General features: G+C 40.2%; 2 protein-coding genes across 3 annotated transcripts in view; one reads left to right on the forward strand and one right to left on the reverse strand.

The window, feature by feature from the left end:
* The window catches only part of HS6ST2 (heparan sulfate 6-O-sulfotransferase 2), a 348242-nt gene that overhangs the window by 7181 nt on the left and 321551 nt on the right, over nucleotides 1–19510 (forward strand). The gene's annotated exons all lie outside the window — the stretch shown is intronic.
* LOC145535391 (uncharacterized) lies at nucleotides 18026–18755 on the reverse strand. The gene is made up of 2 exons (XM_081563815.1): nucleotides 18576–18755; nucleotides 18026–18412 (listed from the first exon to the last, which is right to left on the reverse strand). Exons 1-2 carry the CDS (start codon nucleotides 18714–18716, stop codon nucleotides 18161–18163), a joined length of 393 nt encoding a protein of 130 aa, XP_081419941.1. The 5' UTR covers nucleotides 18717–18755; the 3' UTR covers nucleotides 18026–18160.

Here is a 19510-nt window from a genome sequence, read left to right on the forward strand (position 1 = left end):
AACAAAATTTAGAAGAAAGGAGGCATTGTGGGTGGATGTGGCATCCTCATGGCATTTCAAGGTCAAGTCCCTGAGAAGGTTCATGCCTAGGGGAGGGTTAGGGAGCCTCCTTGTAGAGGTCCTGGAATGGCAACCAGAAGGTTGAACCCCAGAGATATGAGAAACTCTTGCATGGCAGGAATGTTAAGAAGCACAAAAGTAAATGAAGGCTATAGTCAAGTTAAAGGTATAGCTCTGATTTCCAGTCTGGAGTCAAGATGGTACCGCTGACAAAACAGAGAGGTTGAGAAGGGGATCTAATGAGCACTGGGAGGGTACTGAGAGCTGTGACCAGTCTAACTTGCTTAGGTTTCTACTGGCCAAGGCTTGCAAAGAAGCAAGAACCGGAGTTCTGAACAGGTTAGGGCTTAGTTGTATATGTAGGAGTCTGTGAACAGAGTTAATCTGAATTCACAGTTGGCAGTATTATTTAAACGATTGCTGCAATTTTCATGTGGCTAAGATTCTTGGCTAAGATTTTAGCCAAGGAAAAGACTGTTTGAATAGAGGGAAAGATCGACAGTTATGATTACATAAAAATGAGAAATGTTTATCTGTCCAAAAATAACCAGAACGAAAAGGCATGTGTCAAACTGATGAAAATATGCACAACAAATAAAACAGACAAAAGGCTGACATCTTCCCTGGAAAAAGAACTCCAATGAATTGAGCAGAAAAACAAAGGCTATGACCAGAAAATTCACAACATGGAACCAAAGCTAGTTTACAGAAAGGGAAAAGCTTAGTTTTTAGTTTCTAAACTAAACTAAAGAAAATTTTAGTTTCACTAGTACTAAAGAAATGAAAATTTCAAGTAATTTTATGTAAGAAAACCTTTTTGCTTCTCTAATTAATTAATTTCTCAGATTGAAAAAAAACAACTTGGTATACATCACCACCGCTGCCAAACAAAAAAAGGATAGTAGCCGGTGTTGACAAAGGTGTGGTAAATACCATCATTCATATACATTGTTGATGGAAATGTAAATTGAAATGGTTCTTTTGGAAATAAAGTAGATAAACAGAGAACATTGACAGTATTTCTTTGACCCACGATTTCTTTTCTGGGATTTTACTGAAAAACAGTCCTGTACATGTCTTTCTATCACTCACTCATTTGTTTATTCATTCATTTACAAATATTTATTGAATATCTTGTCAATATGCTATGTGCTGGAGACACTGTGAGGAACCAGGTGGAAATGGTCCCTGGCTTCATAGAGTGGGAAAGGTAGACATGAAACAAATAACTCATTACTGAAAATTGTGAGAAATGCCGTGAGGAAAAAGCAGAGGGTGACATGACAATGGTATCATTAGGAGGCTACCATTATTTGCAGGTTTTTTGGAGTTATTTGTAAGTGTAACAAATTGGAAAAATCTGATCGACGTATAGGCGAATGGTTTAAGAAATCTCAGTACATCCACTTGAGGGATTATTTCAAAACCATTTAAATGTCCTTTTTAGAGTATGGAAAATTGGTAGTGATTTAATGCTAAGGGAAAAAGAGATAGACAGTTATGGGCCCAGTATGACAACAATTATGAGAGGGAGAGAGCGAAGGGGCGGGGTGGAAGGAGAGAGGCAAATCGTCTTTCCATCCCTCTCAAATCTAAGCATAAAAGGCAAAGAATGGAAGAAAAATACCAAGATATCAATAGCTCAATTAGTGACTTATTTTCTTTCTCTGTTTCTTTGAAAGATTTTAATTTTCTTTATGAGTATGCATTGCTTTCATAATAAAAATAAATAGCAACAGTTTTTAAAATGATGCTTTATTATGGCTTTGATAAATTACACATGTCTGCTTTTTGGTTTCTAAAGACTATGGCTGGTTATTTCATTAGCCTCTTGATATTCTGGGAGTTCTTAATGAGGAAAGCAGCCTTGGCTAAATAAACTCTGAGACTGAAAGGCAGAGGTGATAAGTCAGACACCAACTGTTGATTTTTCTGATGATTGGCTGTTATCACATTCCAAAGAATCCGTGGAACTCTTACACTAGTACAGTATAGAGATATTTGAGTGGATTGCCATTGCTTGTCCTCTGTTTAAAAATTAAATGAAACAGGAAATTAATAATGGCACACAGAAATAAAAGGCTTACTCTCTTCAGCCAGAGCCACCCAGGATAGCCTGGACTTTGAACACTCATGAGCCTCTTTTCAAGTGAGCTGATACGAGAGCTGATGGTCTGGTTAGAAGAGTGAAGTCTTGGGGTTGGAGAAGGACTGTGGGTTCTAAACGTCCACGACTGAGGGCTTAGATCAGTTAGTGCACGTGGTGCCCTCATCCAGGAGAGAAGTGGAGTCCAGTCTGCTGCAGCAGCCTCCCCCTAGAGCAGTTTCACTTCATAAGAGCATTGCCCCCGGTTAACTGTAAATTAAGTTGACTAGACCAGCGGTCGCCAACTTCTTTGGCACTAGGGACTGGTTTCATGAAAGACAATTTTCTCGTGGACTGGGGATGGTGTGGGGATGACTCAAGTGCATTACATTTATTGTGCACTGTATTTCTATAATTATTTTATCAGCTCCTCCTCAGATCATCAGGCATTTGATCTCAGAGGTTGGGGACCCCTGGACTAGAACACTGCATTCCTCAACTGCTCTGGGTATCTGAGGGCCCACTAAATACAGTGAGGTTCAGAATCTTATTGTTGAAATTCCACAAAGACTACATTCTAGGGACAAGCTATTTTGACAGTGTAAAGAATGTGCTTCGCAGTTGAGAAGCTAATATCATCAACATTCTGTGCCAAATAAGATGAGATATTTAGTCATTGAGATTAAGGAAAAAAAGGTATAGATGGGAATATTTGGTCTTCCATTAAGGTGTAATGAAGGATCCAATTAATGGTATATGTCTTCTAATACAATGTCATTGTAAGCTTAGAGAAATATTTGTCTAAACTTCTAGTAAAATATTTATTGGCAGAAAAGTTTTCCTAGCTTTGCTAGGTATTGGACGTCGCAGATTATTCAGTTGGTCTTATTGCATCCCATTTGTTATTTCTGCCATTTTGCCTCTAAGAACAGTGTTGAAGACTTTGACACATTTCAGAGTATTACACTAAATAAATCTGTCTTGCACATTCCACTGTGCTTTTTCTGGAGTATTATAAATATTCAAATATAGGCACACATGCAAATTCAAAGTAAAATTCAATAATGCAAATTCAGCATACATTCCATATTTATAACTTAGCAATAGTTTTGAACTTGTTATCCTATGATGTAAATGTCTCAAATATGAGCTCATGGGAATTACCAATAAATGTTATTTTTCTGATTTTTTAAACTGTGGGTTCTTTTTTAGTCACAATTTAAGGTTCAATTCTGGTATATATTATAAGAGAATAATTTGCGCTTCATTTACTCTGAATTGTCAAGAATCATGTTCTTTCTCGATGTAAATGTCTGCAAAGAGGGCTTCTTATTCAGTTTGATTGGTTTTTGAATTTTACCAGTGGAGATGCCCTAGTGAGCCTAAGAGAACTGGTCTGTTTCTGTGAAGAGTATAGTTCTAATGAATCACTTCCATGCACATTTCTGAAGTAATACAGAGCAACTGAAATGTGTGCAATGCATTGGTTTACATCAAATGAATTAGGCTTGTGTGCACTGTTCCTTACACTAATTGACCTTTCCCCATTACTGTATAGTATCAGCTCAGATTCACTCATGGAGATCATTGGACTTTTGCTAACTTCTTACAAGAGAGTGAATGCAAGCAGAGTGTTTAGAAATTGACTAGAGTTACCAGGTTACAGCCAGGATACATGGAGGTACTTTTTTAAAAGTCCTTTTGATCTTGGCAGCCAACTCCTCAGTTACCACAATAAATAGAAGTTGACTAAACTCACCAGTTAAAAGGCATAGATTATTTCAACTGATGAAAGCACAAAATCTAGCTATATTCTGTGTATGAGAGACAAAGCTAAAACATTAGGACACTGATAGGATTGGAATAGATATTCTATGCAAATACTAACCAGAAGGAAGCTGATGTAGCTAAATGAACTAAAGCAAAACCTTTTGGGGGGATAAACAGGATCACTGGATAATGATAAAATGTTCAGTTGTTCATATAATAATTCTTGACCTGTAGCACTTAATACCATAGTTTTGAAATATGTAAAGTAAAAATGGATAGAGCTATTAGGAGAAATTGTAAAATCTACTAACCTCTTTCAAAAATTGCAAAATGAAATGAACAAAAAATGAGTAAGGATACAGAGGATTTGAGCAACATGCTTAACAAACTCATTGTAGGAGACCAGCATCCAATTAGAAAAATACACTTTCTTCTCAAACACGTACAGAACATTTTTTGAAACAGACCACATACTAAGCCATAAAGTTGGCCTGGAAAAGCTCCAGTAGGTAAGTAACTTACAGCCCATTCTATCTGACTATGCAGTACTTAGGAAGGAACAAGAGATCAGGCCATACCTGAGTGCATGGGAAGGAGTAATAATAGTGTGATGTATTTGCAAGTGGGCTTCCCTTGTGGCTCAGCTGATAAAGAATCCACCTACAATGTGGGAGACCTGGGTTCAATCCCTGAGTTGGGAGGATCCCCTGGAAAAGGGAAAGGTTACCCACTCCAGTATTCTGGCCTGGAGAATTCCATGGACTGTATAGCCCATGGGGTCACAAAGAGTCGTACACGATTGAGCAACTTTCACTTATTGTCAGTCTTTCACTGACCACATCAAGCTTCTTAATTCACATGCAAGAGTAAAGAACTCCATGTTAGCATCTATATAATGTATATCAAAGATTCAGCACCTAGCATATGACATGTGCTAAAGAATTATGGCTATGATTATTGCTCATGGGCCTCCCTGGTAGCTCAACTGGTAAAGAATCCGCCTGCAGTGTAGGAACTGGTTCAGTTCTTGGGTCGGGAAGATCCACTGGAGAAGGAATAGGCTACCCACTCCAGTATTCTGGCCAGGAGAATTCCATGGACTGTATATATATAGTCCTTGGAGTCACAAAGAGTCAGACATGACTGAGCGACTTTCACTTTCACTTATTACTCATGTTTTGTTATCTTTACCCATGTGGGGAACCCATGTGGAGTCCTCTTCAGAGGGCTATACAAATATTTGCATTTGACAGATTATGTAACAGTAATGGAAGAACTTGTCCTTTATGAAAAAATCTCCTTTGTGTATAAAATACTCAGACACATTCCTCCAAAGTTCTTTTTGGTGAACGTTCACAAGGCCCTTTCACAGAAACATGCAGATAACCAACACGCTCATAAATATACACCAAATCAAACTTTAGAAGAATCACATCTAAGCTATATATATGTACACACATACACAGTATTTGTAGCATCTGCATTAGACATATTATCTGTACCAGGGTTTGCAAACTTTGGGTCAAATCTTGTCTCCACCTGTTTTTGTAAGTAAGGTTTTATTGGAATACAACCAAAGAAAAAGTGGAAAATTTCAAGACTCAGGCAAAGAGAAGTGCTATAAACTGATGGTTTGACCCAGGTAGCTAGGCCTGACTTTCTGTGAAGATGTATTAGTGTTTTGGGATACCTACTGAGCCAAGCCCTATGCCAAAGGCATAGCATACATTTTTCTCATTTAATCCTCAAAACAACCCTCTGACATAGGTGTGTAAAAAACCCATTCGAACACAAGAAAACAGATAATTGGATGAGATGTATAACCCGCCTAAGTTTACATCCTAGTCAGTATTGGAGTTGGCATTTAAAACCAGCTGAGACACATAGCCTGTCTGATAAGTTTTAATGTCCATGAAATTCTCAGACAAACCTCAAAAAGCCCTTGCCATCCTTTTTTCTTTATTATTTTTATTGATGTATAGTTGATTTACAATGTGTTAGTTTCTGGTGTACAACAAAGTGATTCAGTTATGTGTATATATATATATGTTAAGTATATATAACATATATACATGTGTAATATGTAACATATACACATGTGTAATATATAACATATATACATGTGTTATATATAACATATATATATAATTCTTTTTCAGATTCTTTTCCATTATAGTTTATTGTAAGACATTGAATATAGTTTTCTGTGCTATATAGTAGGTCCTTGTTGTCTATCTATGTTATATATATTAGTGTGTGTCTGTTCATATCTAAACTCCTAATTCACGCCTCACCCATTTCCCCTTTGGCAACGATAAATTTGTTTTCTCTGTCTACAAGTCGTTTTCTTTCTTGTAAATAAGTTCATTTGTATAATTTTTTAAGTTTCCGCATATAAGTGCTATCGTATGATTTTTGTCTTTGACTTACTTCACTTAGTATGATGACCTCTAGGTCCATCCATGTTGTTGCAAATGGCATGATTTCATTATTCTTTATGGCTGAGTAGTATTACATTATATATACAGCACATCTTTCTCCACTCATCTGTTGATAGACATTTAGGCTGCTTCCTTGTCTTGGCTGTTGTGAATATAGGGGTGCATGTGTCTTTTCTAATTAGAGTTTTCCCTTGATATATGCCCAGGGGTGGGATTGCAGAATTGTCTGATAACTCTTTTAGTTTTTTAAAGAGCCTCCCTACCATTCTCCATAGGGCTTCCCTGGTGGCTCAGCGGTAAAGAATCTGCTTGCAGTGCAGGAGATGGAGGAGACACGGGTTCGATCCCTGGGTTGGGAAGATCCCTTGGAAGAGGGCATGGCAACCCACTCCAGTATTCTTGCTGGAAAAATCTCATGACAGAGGAGCCTGGCGGGCTGCAGTCCATCGGGTCCGAAATAGTTGGACATGACTGAGCCTGCACTTTTCTCCATAGTGAAAGCCTATACTCTCTTTTTTGGCTATGTGTCTATACAACTAAGTGGAATGGAGACCTGAGGTGACTATCTGCAAATAACAAGTTCCAACATGTTAAGGCACCTTTAACAATGTTTAATAAAAATCACTCTCTAAAGGTAAATTTTGCAGCTCTTCTTTTCTCCTCTTAAATAAGGATTTAGATGTCCAAGATATTGTAAATGCTTTCAACAATGATTTACACAAAAAAATTATGTTTTTTGAGGGGGGAAAGAAAGGATTTAGGTTAGAGGAAAGATTTTTTTTCCAGATAAGGAAAATGAAGACCTTAACGTATTTTAAATTACGCTCCATGTGGACTTAAATTATGGTGCATACACTTCACGAGATTTGTAAGAGACCAAGGCATTTTGCTTCTTGAATGTTGGCAGTTGCCTCATTAGCCATGTCAGTTGCACTGCTCTATCCATGGCCTGTTTCTATGAATGACCTTTTTTTTTTTGCTCATTTTGGTCTGAGTAGACACAATCCTTGGAGGGTAGTGTGAATGAGTTCAGCCAGGGCAGCTCATACAATCTTGGATCATGAGGAGCCAGTGAAATAAAGCTTTTTCTCAACTTCAAGTTGAGAGGTCCCAGAGAAAATGAATCTTGAAACCAGCGCTTATCCCAGGGGCTCATCATGTAGATAATAACAGTGTGTTTTATTACTGAAATAACCAAGTGAGGGTAGCACTTCCCATAGGAGTGACCATTCTCTCTCCTTTGGAGGAGCCAGCTTTAGAAAAGAGCTATTTGAGAGAATATGCAAATGAGCATGGGTCTGCCAGGCTGGCAGACAGTGCAGGCAGCAAAGAAATTAGGTTGAAAGCTTGGAAGGATGGTAAAAAGATGCCCAGTACAACCAGAGGAGAGTTTGACCTTGGGATGATGGCCAACTCAGCAGAAGCCTCACGGCTGAGACTTTGCTATGTAGAAGATTAACTGGTACAACATCTTGAAGGTTGAAAAACCGTTTGAGCCTATTTGCCATGTACACTAGAGGCAAATGTATTTCTTATTTCTGTGATTTGTTTTGCTGAAAGTGGTACAGTGAGTATAACATGCCAACTAAAACTCATTAAAAAGTGAAAAAAGGGAAAGTGTTAGTTGCTCAGTTGTGTCCAACTCTTTGTGCCCCTATAGATCGTAGCCTGCCAGGCTCCTCTGTCCATGGAATTCTCCAGGCAAGAATAACTGGAGTGGGTACTTCTACAGGGGATCTTCCCAACCCAGGGGTCGAACTCCCGTCTGCTGTGTCTCCCGCATTGCAGACAGATGCTTTACCATCTGAGCCACCAGGGAAGCCCAAAAGTAATTAAAGCTGTGCCGAAATGAAGCTTATTGGGGTGAATGATGCATAGTAGGCTATTTATGAAAAATTTCTTCAATGGACATTAATCTGAGCAAACTCTAGGAGATAGTGGAGGACGAAAGAGCCTGGCGTGCTGCAGTCCCTGGAGACGCAGAGTCGGACACAACTTAGTGACTGAACAACTTCTTCAATAAAAATTTTAATGGACATGTAGAAATCATTTTATGCATAAACTCACTGTAAGATTAATGAAAGATAATTAGACAAATAGAATACAGAGCTGAAGACGGGTATTAAAAACTACTCTGCATTACTGGACAAAAAGGTCTGTGCGTATGTCCCCTTTTAGATGAGGATCCATGCTTCACATCTCAACTCTCAATTTGTTCTTTGTGACTTGGAAGCAAAGCGAAAGAAAAAAATGGTATCATTTTGGCATTAGTATAGCATTTTACAATCTGGCAGCTTTTGTATTTATCTCCATATGGATGTATATTAAATCTGCATCTCCCTCTCATTTATATGTTTATGAAGTTATAAAGATATACACATGTGCACCAAAATAATTAAGCAAGTGATATGTGTTTGACAATGTTTGGTGACTTAATGCCAATTAGAGAGGTTTTTTTTTTTAAGCACCTTGCTTTTCTAATCCAATTGCTTACATACTTTTTTGGTTTATGCATTTAAAGACAAAATCCATTTAAAATACCACAATTTCCATACATGCAGCTTTGAGTGGGACTTCTATTTATTCCAGATGGCCTTGAAAAATTATTATTGAGAGGTTTAGACAACTAGATGTCACAAGATCCATCAGAATGAGACTAAAATCACACTTTTTGGTTTCCAACTGTTTTTCCTGTTCAGGAAGGGGGTATATTTTTGACTTGAGGGGAGCTGAAGGTATGTGACTTGGCTAGACCATTGAGTGCAGCCAAATTAGCTCAGCTTATCTCTCAGGGAGGCAGTCCTGTATTGCAGGCACCTTGCCTAACTCTGTTGTAGGGAAGCAGCTCATCATATTCCAGAGTTCAGCTGAATGCTCTGAATGCTCTGAATGCTGCATACAGGATTTGTGTGCATGGAAGTGAGCAGTTACACTGACAGTCTCTCCCCTTTGAAAAAATATGGTTGGATTGGAATGAACAAGATCATGATGCTCTTCATTGAATGTCATATTTGTTTTCCTTTTAAACCGTAGTGATGAAACCATTATTCATTGTAAGAAGGTTCTGGTTCCAGTATCAGAGAACTGGGTGTGAGGTCTCAGTTGTGACCTTTGGCTGGGAACATCTCTAGAGAATGTCACAGAGGTCAGATTTCCATTCACACAGCAAAGAAGCCAAGGACCACAAACATTCTGCTCTTCTGGTTTGCTGAGGTCTGAGTCCAGGATGCAGCATTATCTGGTTAACAGAGAGGAGCTCTTGTATGCAAGGAGTCTGCTAAGATGGAGATATCCAAGTTCCAGAAAGCCCGAAGTCTGTGCAGCTATATCGTTTGGCTTTCGATTACATAATTTGGTGGTCTCTGAATTTCTTAGCTTAGTGCAAGAAACTTGAAGGAAGAAAACAACTGTTCTCCTAGAACTTTGAGCAGGTAGAAATAGTGAAGAAATAATAGCAGTTTTGATTGAAATGTCAGAAGCTAAAGTTGGGTCTGAGAAACAGAAATACTGCTGGGAAAAGAAGGTAAACTCTTGCCGTAATTAAATGACAGATTGCCTCTTAGTGACTCTGACCTTGCCCTCCTAGAAAGACCTTTGGGGACAGTGTATCCACATCTGCTTCAGGGCCCTAGAGGAAGGCAGTGGTCTTGTGCAAACTGGCAGCTTTAATAGTAAGCACTTTAGGTGTCTGGGCCGCTGGTGGCTTTCAGTTTGTAATTCTGGGACACCATGGTTCTGCTGGATTAGGAGTGAGAGCTAGATTGGGGTGCCTCTTATTATTTGCATAATTCACTCAAGATTCATCCAAGCTGTTGCTTGTAGCAGTAGTTCATTCTTTTTTTATTGCTACGGGGTAATCCATGGTAAGTATGTACCACCGTTTGTTTCACCATTCAGCTGTTGAAGGACATCTGGGCTGATTCTAGTTTTGGGCTATTATGAGAAAGCTGCTATGAACATTCATGTATAGGCTTTTGTGGGATGCTAAATGTTCATTTCTCTAGGATAAATGCTCAGGAATGCAATTGCTGGGACATTTGGTAAGTGCATGTTTAGTTTTGTAAGAAACTGTTGAACAGTTTTCCAGAATGACTGTATGTCATTTCACATTCCCACCAGCAATGTATGAGTGATCCAGTTTCTCCTCATCCTTTCCAGCATTTAGTGTTGTTGTTATTTTTACATTTTAGCCATTCTGATAGATGTGTAGTCATATCTCATTGTGATTTTGATATCCCTTTGCCTGATGGCTAACAATGTTCAACATCTTTTCACATGCTTATTAGCCATCTGTAGGTCCTCTGTGGTAGAATGTCATTTGCCTGTTTTCTGATGGGATTCTTTGTTTTTTTAACTGTTGAGCTTTGGGAGTTACATATTCTTTGAAATTACTCTGTTAGATATGTTGCTTGCCATATTTCCTCTTGGCTCATTGCCTGTCTTTTCAACTTTTCCCCATGGCATTTGACAGAGTAAAATTTCTAATTTTGATGCGGTCTAATCTATCAGTTTTTCCTCTCATGGATCATGACTTAGTGTCAAGAATTAATTGTCTAATATGAAAAGATGCTCCACAATGCTAATTATTAGATAAATGCAAATCAAAACTACAATGAGGTATCACCTCGCACCAGTCAGAATAGCCATTACAAAAAGTCTACAAATAGTAAATGCTGGAGAGAGTGTAGAGAAAAGGGAACCCTTCTACACTGTTGGTGGGAGTACACACTGGTGCAGTCACTCTGGAGAACATTATCAGTTCAGTTCAGTTCTGTCACTCAGTCATGACTGACTCTTTGTGACCTCATGAACTAAAGCACGGCAGGCTTCCCTGTCCATCACCAACTCCTGGAGCTTGCTCAAAGTCATGTCCATCGAGCCAGTGATGCCATCCAACCATCCTATCTTCTGTCATCCCCTTCTCCTCCTGCCATCAATCTTGCCCAGCATCATGGTCTTTTCCAATGAGTCAGTTCTTTGCATTAGATAGCCAAAGTATTGGAGCTTCAGCTTCAGCATCAGTCCTTCCAATGAATATTCAAAACTGATTTCCCTTAGGATTGACTGGTTTGATCTCCTTGCAGTCCAAGGGACTCTCAAGCATCTTCTCTAACAGTACAATTCAAAAGCATCAGTTCTTCAGCACTCAACTTTATTTATGAAAATGTTCTCTCATAATGGAGAACATTATGGAGGTTCCTTAAAAAACTGAAAATAGAGTTGCCATATGATCCAGCAATCCCTGAGTATAAATCTGGAGAAAACTCTTAATTTGAAAAGATATATGCACCCTTATGTTCATAGCAGCATTATTTACACTTGCCAAGACATGGAAGTAGCCTAAATGTCCATCCACAGAGGAATAGACAAAGAAGATGTGGTACATATATACAATGGAATATAACTCAGCCATCGAAAGAATGAAATAATGCCATTTGCAGCAACATGGATGGACCTAGAGATTATCATACTAAGTGAAATAAGCCAGAAGTTCAGTTCAGTCGCTCAGTCGTGTCCGACTCTCTGCGACCCCATGAACTGCAGCACGCCAGGCCTCTCTGTCCATCACCAACTCCCGGAGTCTACCCAAACCCATGTTCATCGAGTCGGTGATGCCATCCAACCATCTCATCCTCTGTCGTCCCCTTCTCCTCCCGCCCCCAATCCTACCCAGCATTAGGGTCTTTTCCAATGAGTCAACCCTTCGCATGAGGTGGCCAAAGTATTGGAGCTTCAGCTTCAACATCAGACCTTCCAATGAACACCCAGGATTGATCTCTTTTAGGATGGATTGATTGGATCTCCTTGCAGTCCAAGAAACTCTCAAGAGTCTTCTCCAACACCACAGTTCAAAAGCATCAATTCTGCGGCGCTCAGCTTTCTTCACCGTCCAACTCTCACATCCATACATGACCACTGGAAAAACCATAGTCTTGACTAGACGGACTTTTGTTGGCAAAGTAATGTCTCTGCTTTTAAACATGCTATCTAGGTTGGCCATAACCTTCCTTCCAGAAAGAGAAAGACAAATATCATATGATATAACTTATATGTGGAAAGAAAAATATGGTACAAATGATTTTATTTACAAAAGAGAAACAGACTCACAGGCATAGAAAACAAACATGGTTACTAAAGGGAAAAAAGGGTAAGGGAGGGATAAATTAGGCGTTTAGGATGAGCTATACAAACTACTATATATATTCTTTTTTTTTTTAATTAGTTTATTTATCTATTTTTTTAACTTTACAATATTGTAGTGGTTTTGCCATACATTGACATGAATCCACCATGGGTGTACATGTGTGCCCCTTCCAGAACCCCCCTCCCACCTCCCTCCCCATCCCATCCCACCGGATCATCCCGGTGCACCAGCCCCGAGCACCCTGTATCATGCATCAAACCTGGACTGGCGATTCGTTTCACATGTGATAATTTACATGCTTCAATGCCATTCTCCCATATCATTCCACCCTCGCCCTCTCCCATAGAATCCATAATACTGTTCTATTTATCTGTGTCTCTTTTGCTGTCTTGCATACAGGGTTATCTTAATAAAATAGATAAACAACGAGGTCCTACCGTATAGCATAGGGAACTATATTCAATATGTTGTAATAAAGCATAATGGAAAAAATATGAAAAGCGTTTATATGCCAACATCCGATGGATCATCAAAAAAACAAGAGAGTACCAGAAAAACATCTATTTCTGCTTCATTGACTATGCCAAAGCCTTTGACTGTGTGGATCACAATGAACTGTGGAAAATTCTGAAAGAGATGGGAATACCAGACCACCTGACTGCCTCTTGAGGAACCTGTATGCAGGTCAGGAAGCAACAGTTAGAACTGGACATGGAACAACAGACTGGTTCCAGATAGGAAAAGGAGTACATGAAGGCTGTATATTGTCACCCTGCTGATTTAACTTATATGCAGAGTACATCATGAGAAATGCTGGGCTGGAGGAAGCACAAGCTGGAATCAAGATTGCTGCGAGAAATATCAATAACCTCAGATATGCAGATGACACCACCCTTATGGCAGAAAGTGAAAAAGAACTAAAGAGCCTCTTGATGAAAGTGAAAGAGGAGAGTGAAAAAGTTGGCTTAAAGCTCAACATTCAGAAAACTAAGATCATGGCATCTGGTCCCACCACTTCATGGCAGATAGATGGGGAAAGAGTGGAAACAGTGGCTGACTTTATTTTTCTGGGCTCCAAAATCACTGCAGATGGTGACTGCAGCCATGAAATTAAAAGAGGCTTCCTCCTTGGAAGGAAAATTATGACCAACCTAGATAGCATATTAAAAAGCAGAGACATTACTTTGCTAACAAAGGTCCGTCTAGTCAAGGCTATGTTTTTTCCAGCGGTCGTGTATAGATGTGAGAATTGGACTATAAGGAAAGCTGAGCGCCGAAGAATTGATGCTTTTGAACTGTGGTGTTGGAGAAGACTCGAGAGTCCTTGGGACTGCAAGGAGATCCAACCAGTCCATCCTAAAGGAGATCAGTCCTGGGTGTTCCTTGGAAGGACTGATGTTGAAGCTGAAACTCCAATACTTTGGCCACCTGATGCGAAGAGCTGACCTATTGGAAAAGACCCTGATGCTGGGAAGGATTGAGGGCAGGAGGAGAAGGGGACGACAGAGGATGAGATGGCTGGATGGCATCAATGACTTGATGGACATGGGTTTGGGTGGACTCAGGGAGTTAGTGATGGATAGGGAGGCCTGGCATGCTGCGATTCATGGGGACGCAAAGATTCGGACACGACTGAGTGACTGAAGTGAACTGAACTGAATAGTCCATTGTGTATATATATGACAACTTCTTTATCCATTCATCTGTCGATGGACATCTAGGTTGCTTCCACGTTCTAGCTATTGTAAATAGTGCTGCAATGAACAATGGTACATGTGTCTCTTTCAATTTTGGTTTCCTCAGGGTATATGTCTAGGAGTGGGATTGCTGGGTCATATGGTGGTTTTATTCCTAGTGTTTTAAGGAATCGCCATACCATCTTCCATAGTGGTTGTGTCAATTTACATTCCCACCAGCAGTGCAAGAGTGTTCCCTTTTCTCCACACCCTTCCCAGCATTTATTGTTTGTAGACTTTTTGATGAGGGCTGTTCTGCCCGGTGTGAAGTGATATCTCATTGTAGTTTTGATTTGCATTTCTCTAATAATGAGTGATGTTGAGCATCTTTTCCAGGTGTTTGTTAGCCATTTGTATGTCTTCTTTGAAGAAATGTCTGTTTAGGTCTATTTCCCACTTTTTGATTGGGTTGTTTGTTTTTCTGGTATTGAGTTGTATGAGCTGCTTGTATATTTTGGAAATTAATCCTTTGTTAGTTGTTTCATTTGCTATTATTTTCTCCCATTCTGAAAGTTGTCTTTTCACCTAGCTTACAGTTTCCTTTGCTGTGCAAAAGCTTTTAAGTTTAATCAGGTCCTGTTTGTTTATTTTGATTTTTATTTCCTTTACTCTAGGACGTGGGTCATAGAGGATCTTGCTTTGATTTATGTCATCAAGTGTTCTGCCTATGTTTTCCTCTAAGAGTTTTATAGTTTCTGATCTTACATTTAGGTCTTTAATCCATTTTGAGTTTATCTTTGCGTATGGTGTTAGGAAGTGTTCTAATTTCATTCTTTTACATGTAGCTGTCTAGCTTTCCCAGGACCACTTATTGAACAGGCGGTCTTTGCCCCATTGTATATTCTTGCCCCCTTTGTCAAAAATAAGGTACCCATAGGTACATGGGTTTATTTCTGGGCTTTCTACCTTGTTCCATTGGTCTATATTTCTGTTTTTGTGCCAGGACCACTCTATCTTGATGACTGTATCTTTGTGGTATTATCTGAAGTCAGGAAGCTTGATTCCTCTAGCTCCTATCTTCTTTCCCAAGAATGCTTTGGCTATCCCGGGTCTTTTGTGTTTCCATATGAATTGTGAAATTTTTGTTCTAGTTCTGTGAAAAATGCCATAGGTAATTTGATATGAAAATGATTGTTATTCATTTAATGAGTTATGCCTCAAAAATAGAGTTAGGCCAAAAAAAAGGGAAATAATAGTAGCTGTGAGGTGATGGGTAGTTAGATGATTGTGATTTTTTTCATTCTATAGATGTAGGGATGGATATAGACAATCAAAACATCAAGTTCTATACTTTAAACATATGGAATTTTAATTTGTCCATTATAACTCAAAAAAGTTGAATAAACAGTGGGATCAGTCTCTATTACAATTTACCCATGATGTTTGTTTGACAACTAAAGAATTGAATAGTTAATTTAATTTAGACTTGTTTATGGAAAACATTTTGGCAACTGCAGCAGGAGACCAGTAAAGCAGGTTAGCGTCCCACTGAATGTCTTGTTCAAGAGTTACTATTGTGTATTCTGAATAGCAAAATGAGTGCCTAGGTTTCATTCAATGTGTAGAACTCCAAAGAGGATAAGGAGTGCCATCGTGAGACATTGTATTGGGACTTTAATATGTGTAGAAAATATGTGACTTTGATTTATATTGTGGGTATAATCTCTCAGGAGGCAAGAGATTCTGTGAGTTCTTTACCCTAAGTGAGACAACCTTGAATAGGAATTGTTCGACTTGGTCAGAACAGACGGTCAACCCATTGGCAGTGGCCCAGAGATCAATAAATGTATAAAGATGAGGCCAGTTGTTGGCCCAGACATTCTGTGCTAAGATAGCTACCTGAAGTTTGGCCATTTGAGCTGACCTTTGGGTTCTGTCCTTTATCAGGAACATTCTGATGAAGAGATGAAAAGTAGCAACTCTCAAGCAAGCTCAATCAAGTGTGATAGTAATGATAGCATTGATTAAGTGAATGAACTCCCTTTGGTTTTTGCTGTGTTGATCCTAAGGGGCTCCCCTGCGTCCAAGGGATCTAACAGATGAACTCTTGTAGCAGTGTGACATCTGATAGGGGGCTGAGCTATGCTGAGCTTGCAGAGTGCTACTTCTGTAATCAAAGGCCAAATGGGCAGCTGGATATGGAGGGTCATAGGTTCAAGACCTGAGATAGTCTGTATTTCCAGGCAAGTCCAGCATGTACCCACATGTGCTATGCTAAGGTCATAGAGCATTGGGCCAAGGTGGGCAGTTCCTTGTATCAGAAGCCCAGGAGACTACCGACCATCATTGATGGTACAGAAACTCCAAGATACATGAGAGAAGGTTGGTAAAGCTTGCACAGTGACGGAGGCTCAGGGGTGCTAATAGGAGTGCCTGTTCTTTGGCAATTTAGGCATTTTCTAGAATCGTTTGACACAGGGAGGCTCATTCAAGGCAGGCCTATTTGGAAGTTACCGACCAAAAATACTGTGTATATGAGGAAATGTTGCCTCCGGAATGTAAAAATGTCCAAAACATGTTGGGCTTGTTTTAACAGTATGGGTAATAAGAAGCCTAAAAGCTGTTCATCAGCCCTGTGAAGACAAGCAGTCACCAAAGAGTTTTCAGCAACTTAACTGAAGTTGGGGGACCGTGTAGTATGTGTGTCATAAGAATCTCCTCAAAGCAGGATGTCATCAGTGTGAGGTCCTAATTGTGTCCCTGGGACAAGCTAGAGCTGGTGAAAATATTGCCTTCAAAGACTGTGTGAGATGGCAGGTGTGGACAGTGGCCCCACTGAGTAGACAGGTGAAGGTGTAGCATTTCCCTTTGAAGGTGAAGGTTAAGTGTAGCTGAGAAGTTGTTGATACAGGCAGTGAAAGCAGCATGCTAGCCAGATGCTTTGCTATGACTAAAAAGTATTTACCAGTTATTCAGTGGAAGCAGTATTATCAACAAAATACATGGAGCCCTAGTTAGTGGGGCCATGACACCAAGGGTACAAGTTCACACTGAAGCCCTGTTCTCATTTTACAGCTTTAAGATCAAGTAAAATTTGTCTGTTAAGTGCAGGAGTGGGGATAACCACACGCTCTCCAAATAGGTCTCCTGTAATGGGCTTCCATCTGCGAAGACCCTGCTTTCATTGAGATTGAATGTTTTTAAAAACAACTGAGGTGAAAAGTGTGAATGCAGCTAAGGGAAAAGGTCCATAGGCTCTCATATTTTAAAGGTGTTTATAGGGGCAAAGACTTAATTTTATTACTCATTGAGTTAGATTATCCCCGTGCATTAGAGGCCGTATGGGGGTAATGGATGTTTTGGCTATGGGAAATGTAGGCAAGGCAATAATTCCAGCGGTTAAGGTTAGGTATATCTGTTTCTATTTCATGATCCTTTATTCCCTGGCTGTTTTTAGTAGCTTGCCCAAATGTGGGCCAGAAGAGGAACAGAAATTGATGAGGGGTAAAAACCCAGTTGTCAAACATCTAAAGTGGAATCTGATTATTACACAGAGCCACCGTCCCTACATCATCCCTCTCCCCAGATGGGACCTCTGAAACACACAGAAATACCAAGTCCTTTTCCTTCTCACCAGTGGGATGAAGCGTTCAGGAAGAAATCTTCAGTGCTCAGATATCTTCAGTCTGTAGTTCTCAGTCTTTACCCAGTCCTCATTCCCAGTGTCTTGAGTAAGTATGGACTGGCTGGTCTGGGCCCTAAACTGAAAGGATGCCACCTCCCTCCCTCTCACACACCTGACCCTTCCTTTCCTTCCCTCCCCATCATTAGAAAACAGATACACATCTTTTTGCTGCTTTTGATACTTTAATCATCAACATCTGAGTACGTTGGTCTGTACAGAGGGGACCATGGTTGTATGTTTGATCCCTGCACAAATGACTATTCTGCCGGTGCTTTTCCTGGAGTTGCAGCAGATTGCTCAAAGTCGGGCTCCAGGTGCGCACAGGGGGTTACTTGGAGAATTGTCAGGAGAAGTGCTGTAAGAACTGTTGTCGGGAGAAATGTTGGAAGAATCCTCCGCGGTTTCTTCATCTGCCATTGGCTGGTTTTTATCCTTCTTTTTATTCTGCCGGTGGTAGTAGAAGACGAGTATCGTCGACTTCTTCCCTTTCTTATTCCTGTTCTGATTCTGCTGAAGGGTTGATTCTACCTTCCTCATGATCTTTTGTATCTGGTAAGAAAACAAAGTCATCCAGAAAGACATTAGTGAGGGAGGATGGGAAGGAGAACTTTGAGAGAACGGGTGTGCATTGAGGAGGGGTTTGTGCCAGGCAAGGGCAGGGGGAGTCTTGGGTGGGGGATGAAGAGGAAGAACATGAGTGGGGGCATCTGACCTTCTCACTGTCCAAGCCATTTGACTGATCAGAATCCTTTCTTTTCCTTCCTTTAGCGCTTGAAGCTTGTTCCTCCAAATTGACACTGTCTATCTCAGTCTTTGACTCCTCCTCCTTCACTTTCTCGATTAGGTCCGCCATGTTGTAGCAACAGTGGCCTACACCAAGGCGCCTGGCGTCTCTATATATACCTTCCCGGGACAATGAAGAGCCACAACTGTCAGTTTGATTGGTCAGCAAGAAATTTCTCCAGCCAGTGGTAGCCCTGACACGGCTTGACGTCACAAGGCCCCACCTTCTAAGATCCATGGGGGAGGGGCAGGGTGCAGAGGACTCTAGGTGCTCTGGTTGAGGAAAGAGAGTGCTTCCTCAAAACCATTAAAGAGCCTTCGCAATTTGACTTTCCGCGTTTCCTCATTTGTCCAGTTCAGTTCTTGTGGTGTACAAGTTAGGGAGCCAGTGTTCCCTCCAAACCATTCCTCATGGCCACCCCCATTCAGTGATTAATTCTGTAGTCTTCCGGATCTCAGCACCTAGTGTTTGGTGTGTTTTTTTCTTTTTTAAAATTCTTTACTTTAGAAGTTTTAGATTTCCAGAATAATTGTGAAGAGTATTTTCGTATACTCCACAACCAATTCCCTGTATTACCATTGTACATTAGTAGTGAAGATTTGTTGAAGTTAGTGAATTGACACTGTAAGAGTCTTATTAACTAAAGTCTGGACATTATCAGATTTCCTTTAGTTCAGTTCAGTTCAGTTCAGTCACTCAGTTGTGTCCTACTCTTTGCGACCCCATGGACTGCAACACGCCAGGCCTCCCTGTGCATCACCAACTCCGGAAGTTTACCCAAACTCATGTGCATTGAGTTGGTGATGCCATCCAACCATCCCTTCCTCTGTCGTCCCCTTCTCCTCCTGCCCTCAATCTTGACC

This window comes from Giraffa tippelskirchi, chromosome X (genome assembly GCF_054371585.1).
Source record: "Giraffa tippelskirchi isolate mGirTip1 chromosome X, T2T-mGirTip1v1.2.pri, whole genome shotgun sequence".
NCBI classification, from domain to species: Eukaryota; Metazoa; Chordata; class Mammalia; order Artiodactyla; family Giraffidae; genus Giraffa; species Giraffa tippelskirchi.

What these genes read in the sequence shown, in the direction of transcription:
- LOC145535391 (XM_081563815.1), bottom strand. Translation starts at nt 18,716, where the DNA reads ATGGCGGACCTAATCGAGAAAGTGAAGGAGGAGGAGTCAAAGACTGAG. An exon ending in ATGGCTTGGACAGTGAGAAG is followed by an intron (nt 18,413 to 18,575) that starts GTCAGATGCCCC and finishes TTTTCTTACCAG; the next exon opens with ATACAAAAGATCATGAGGAA.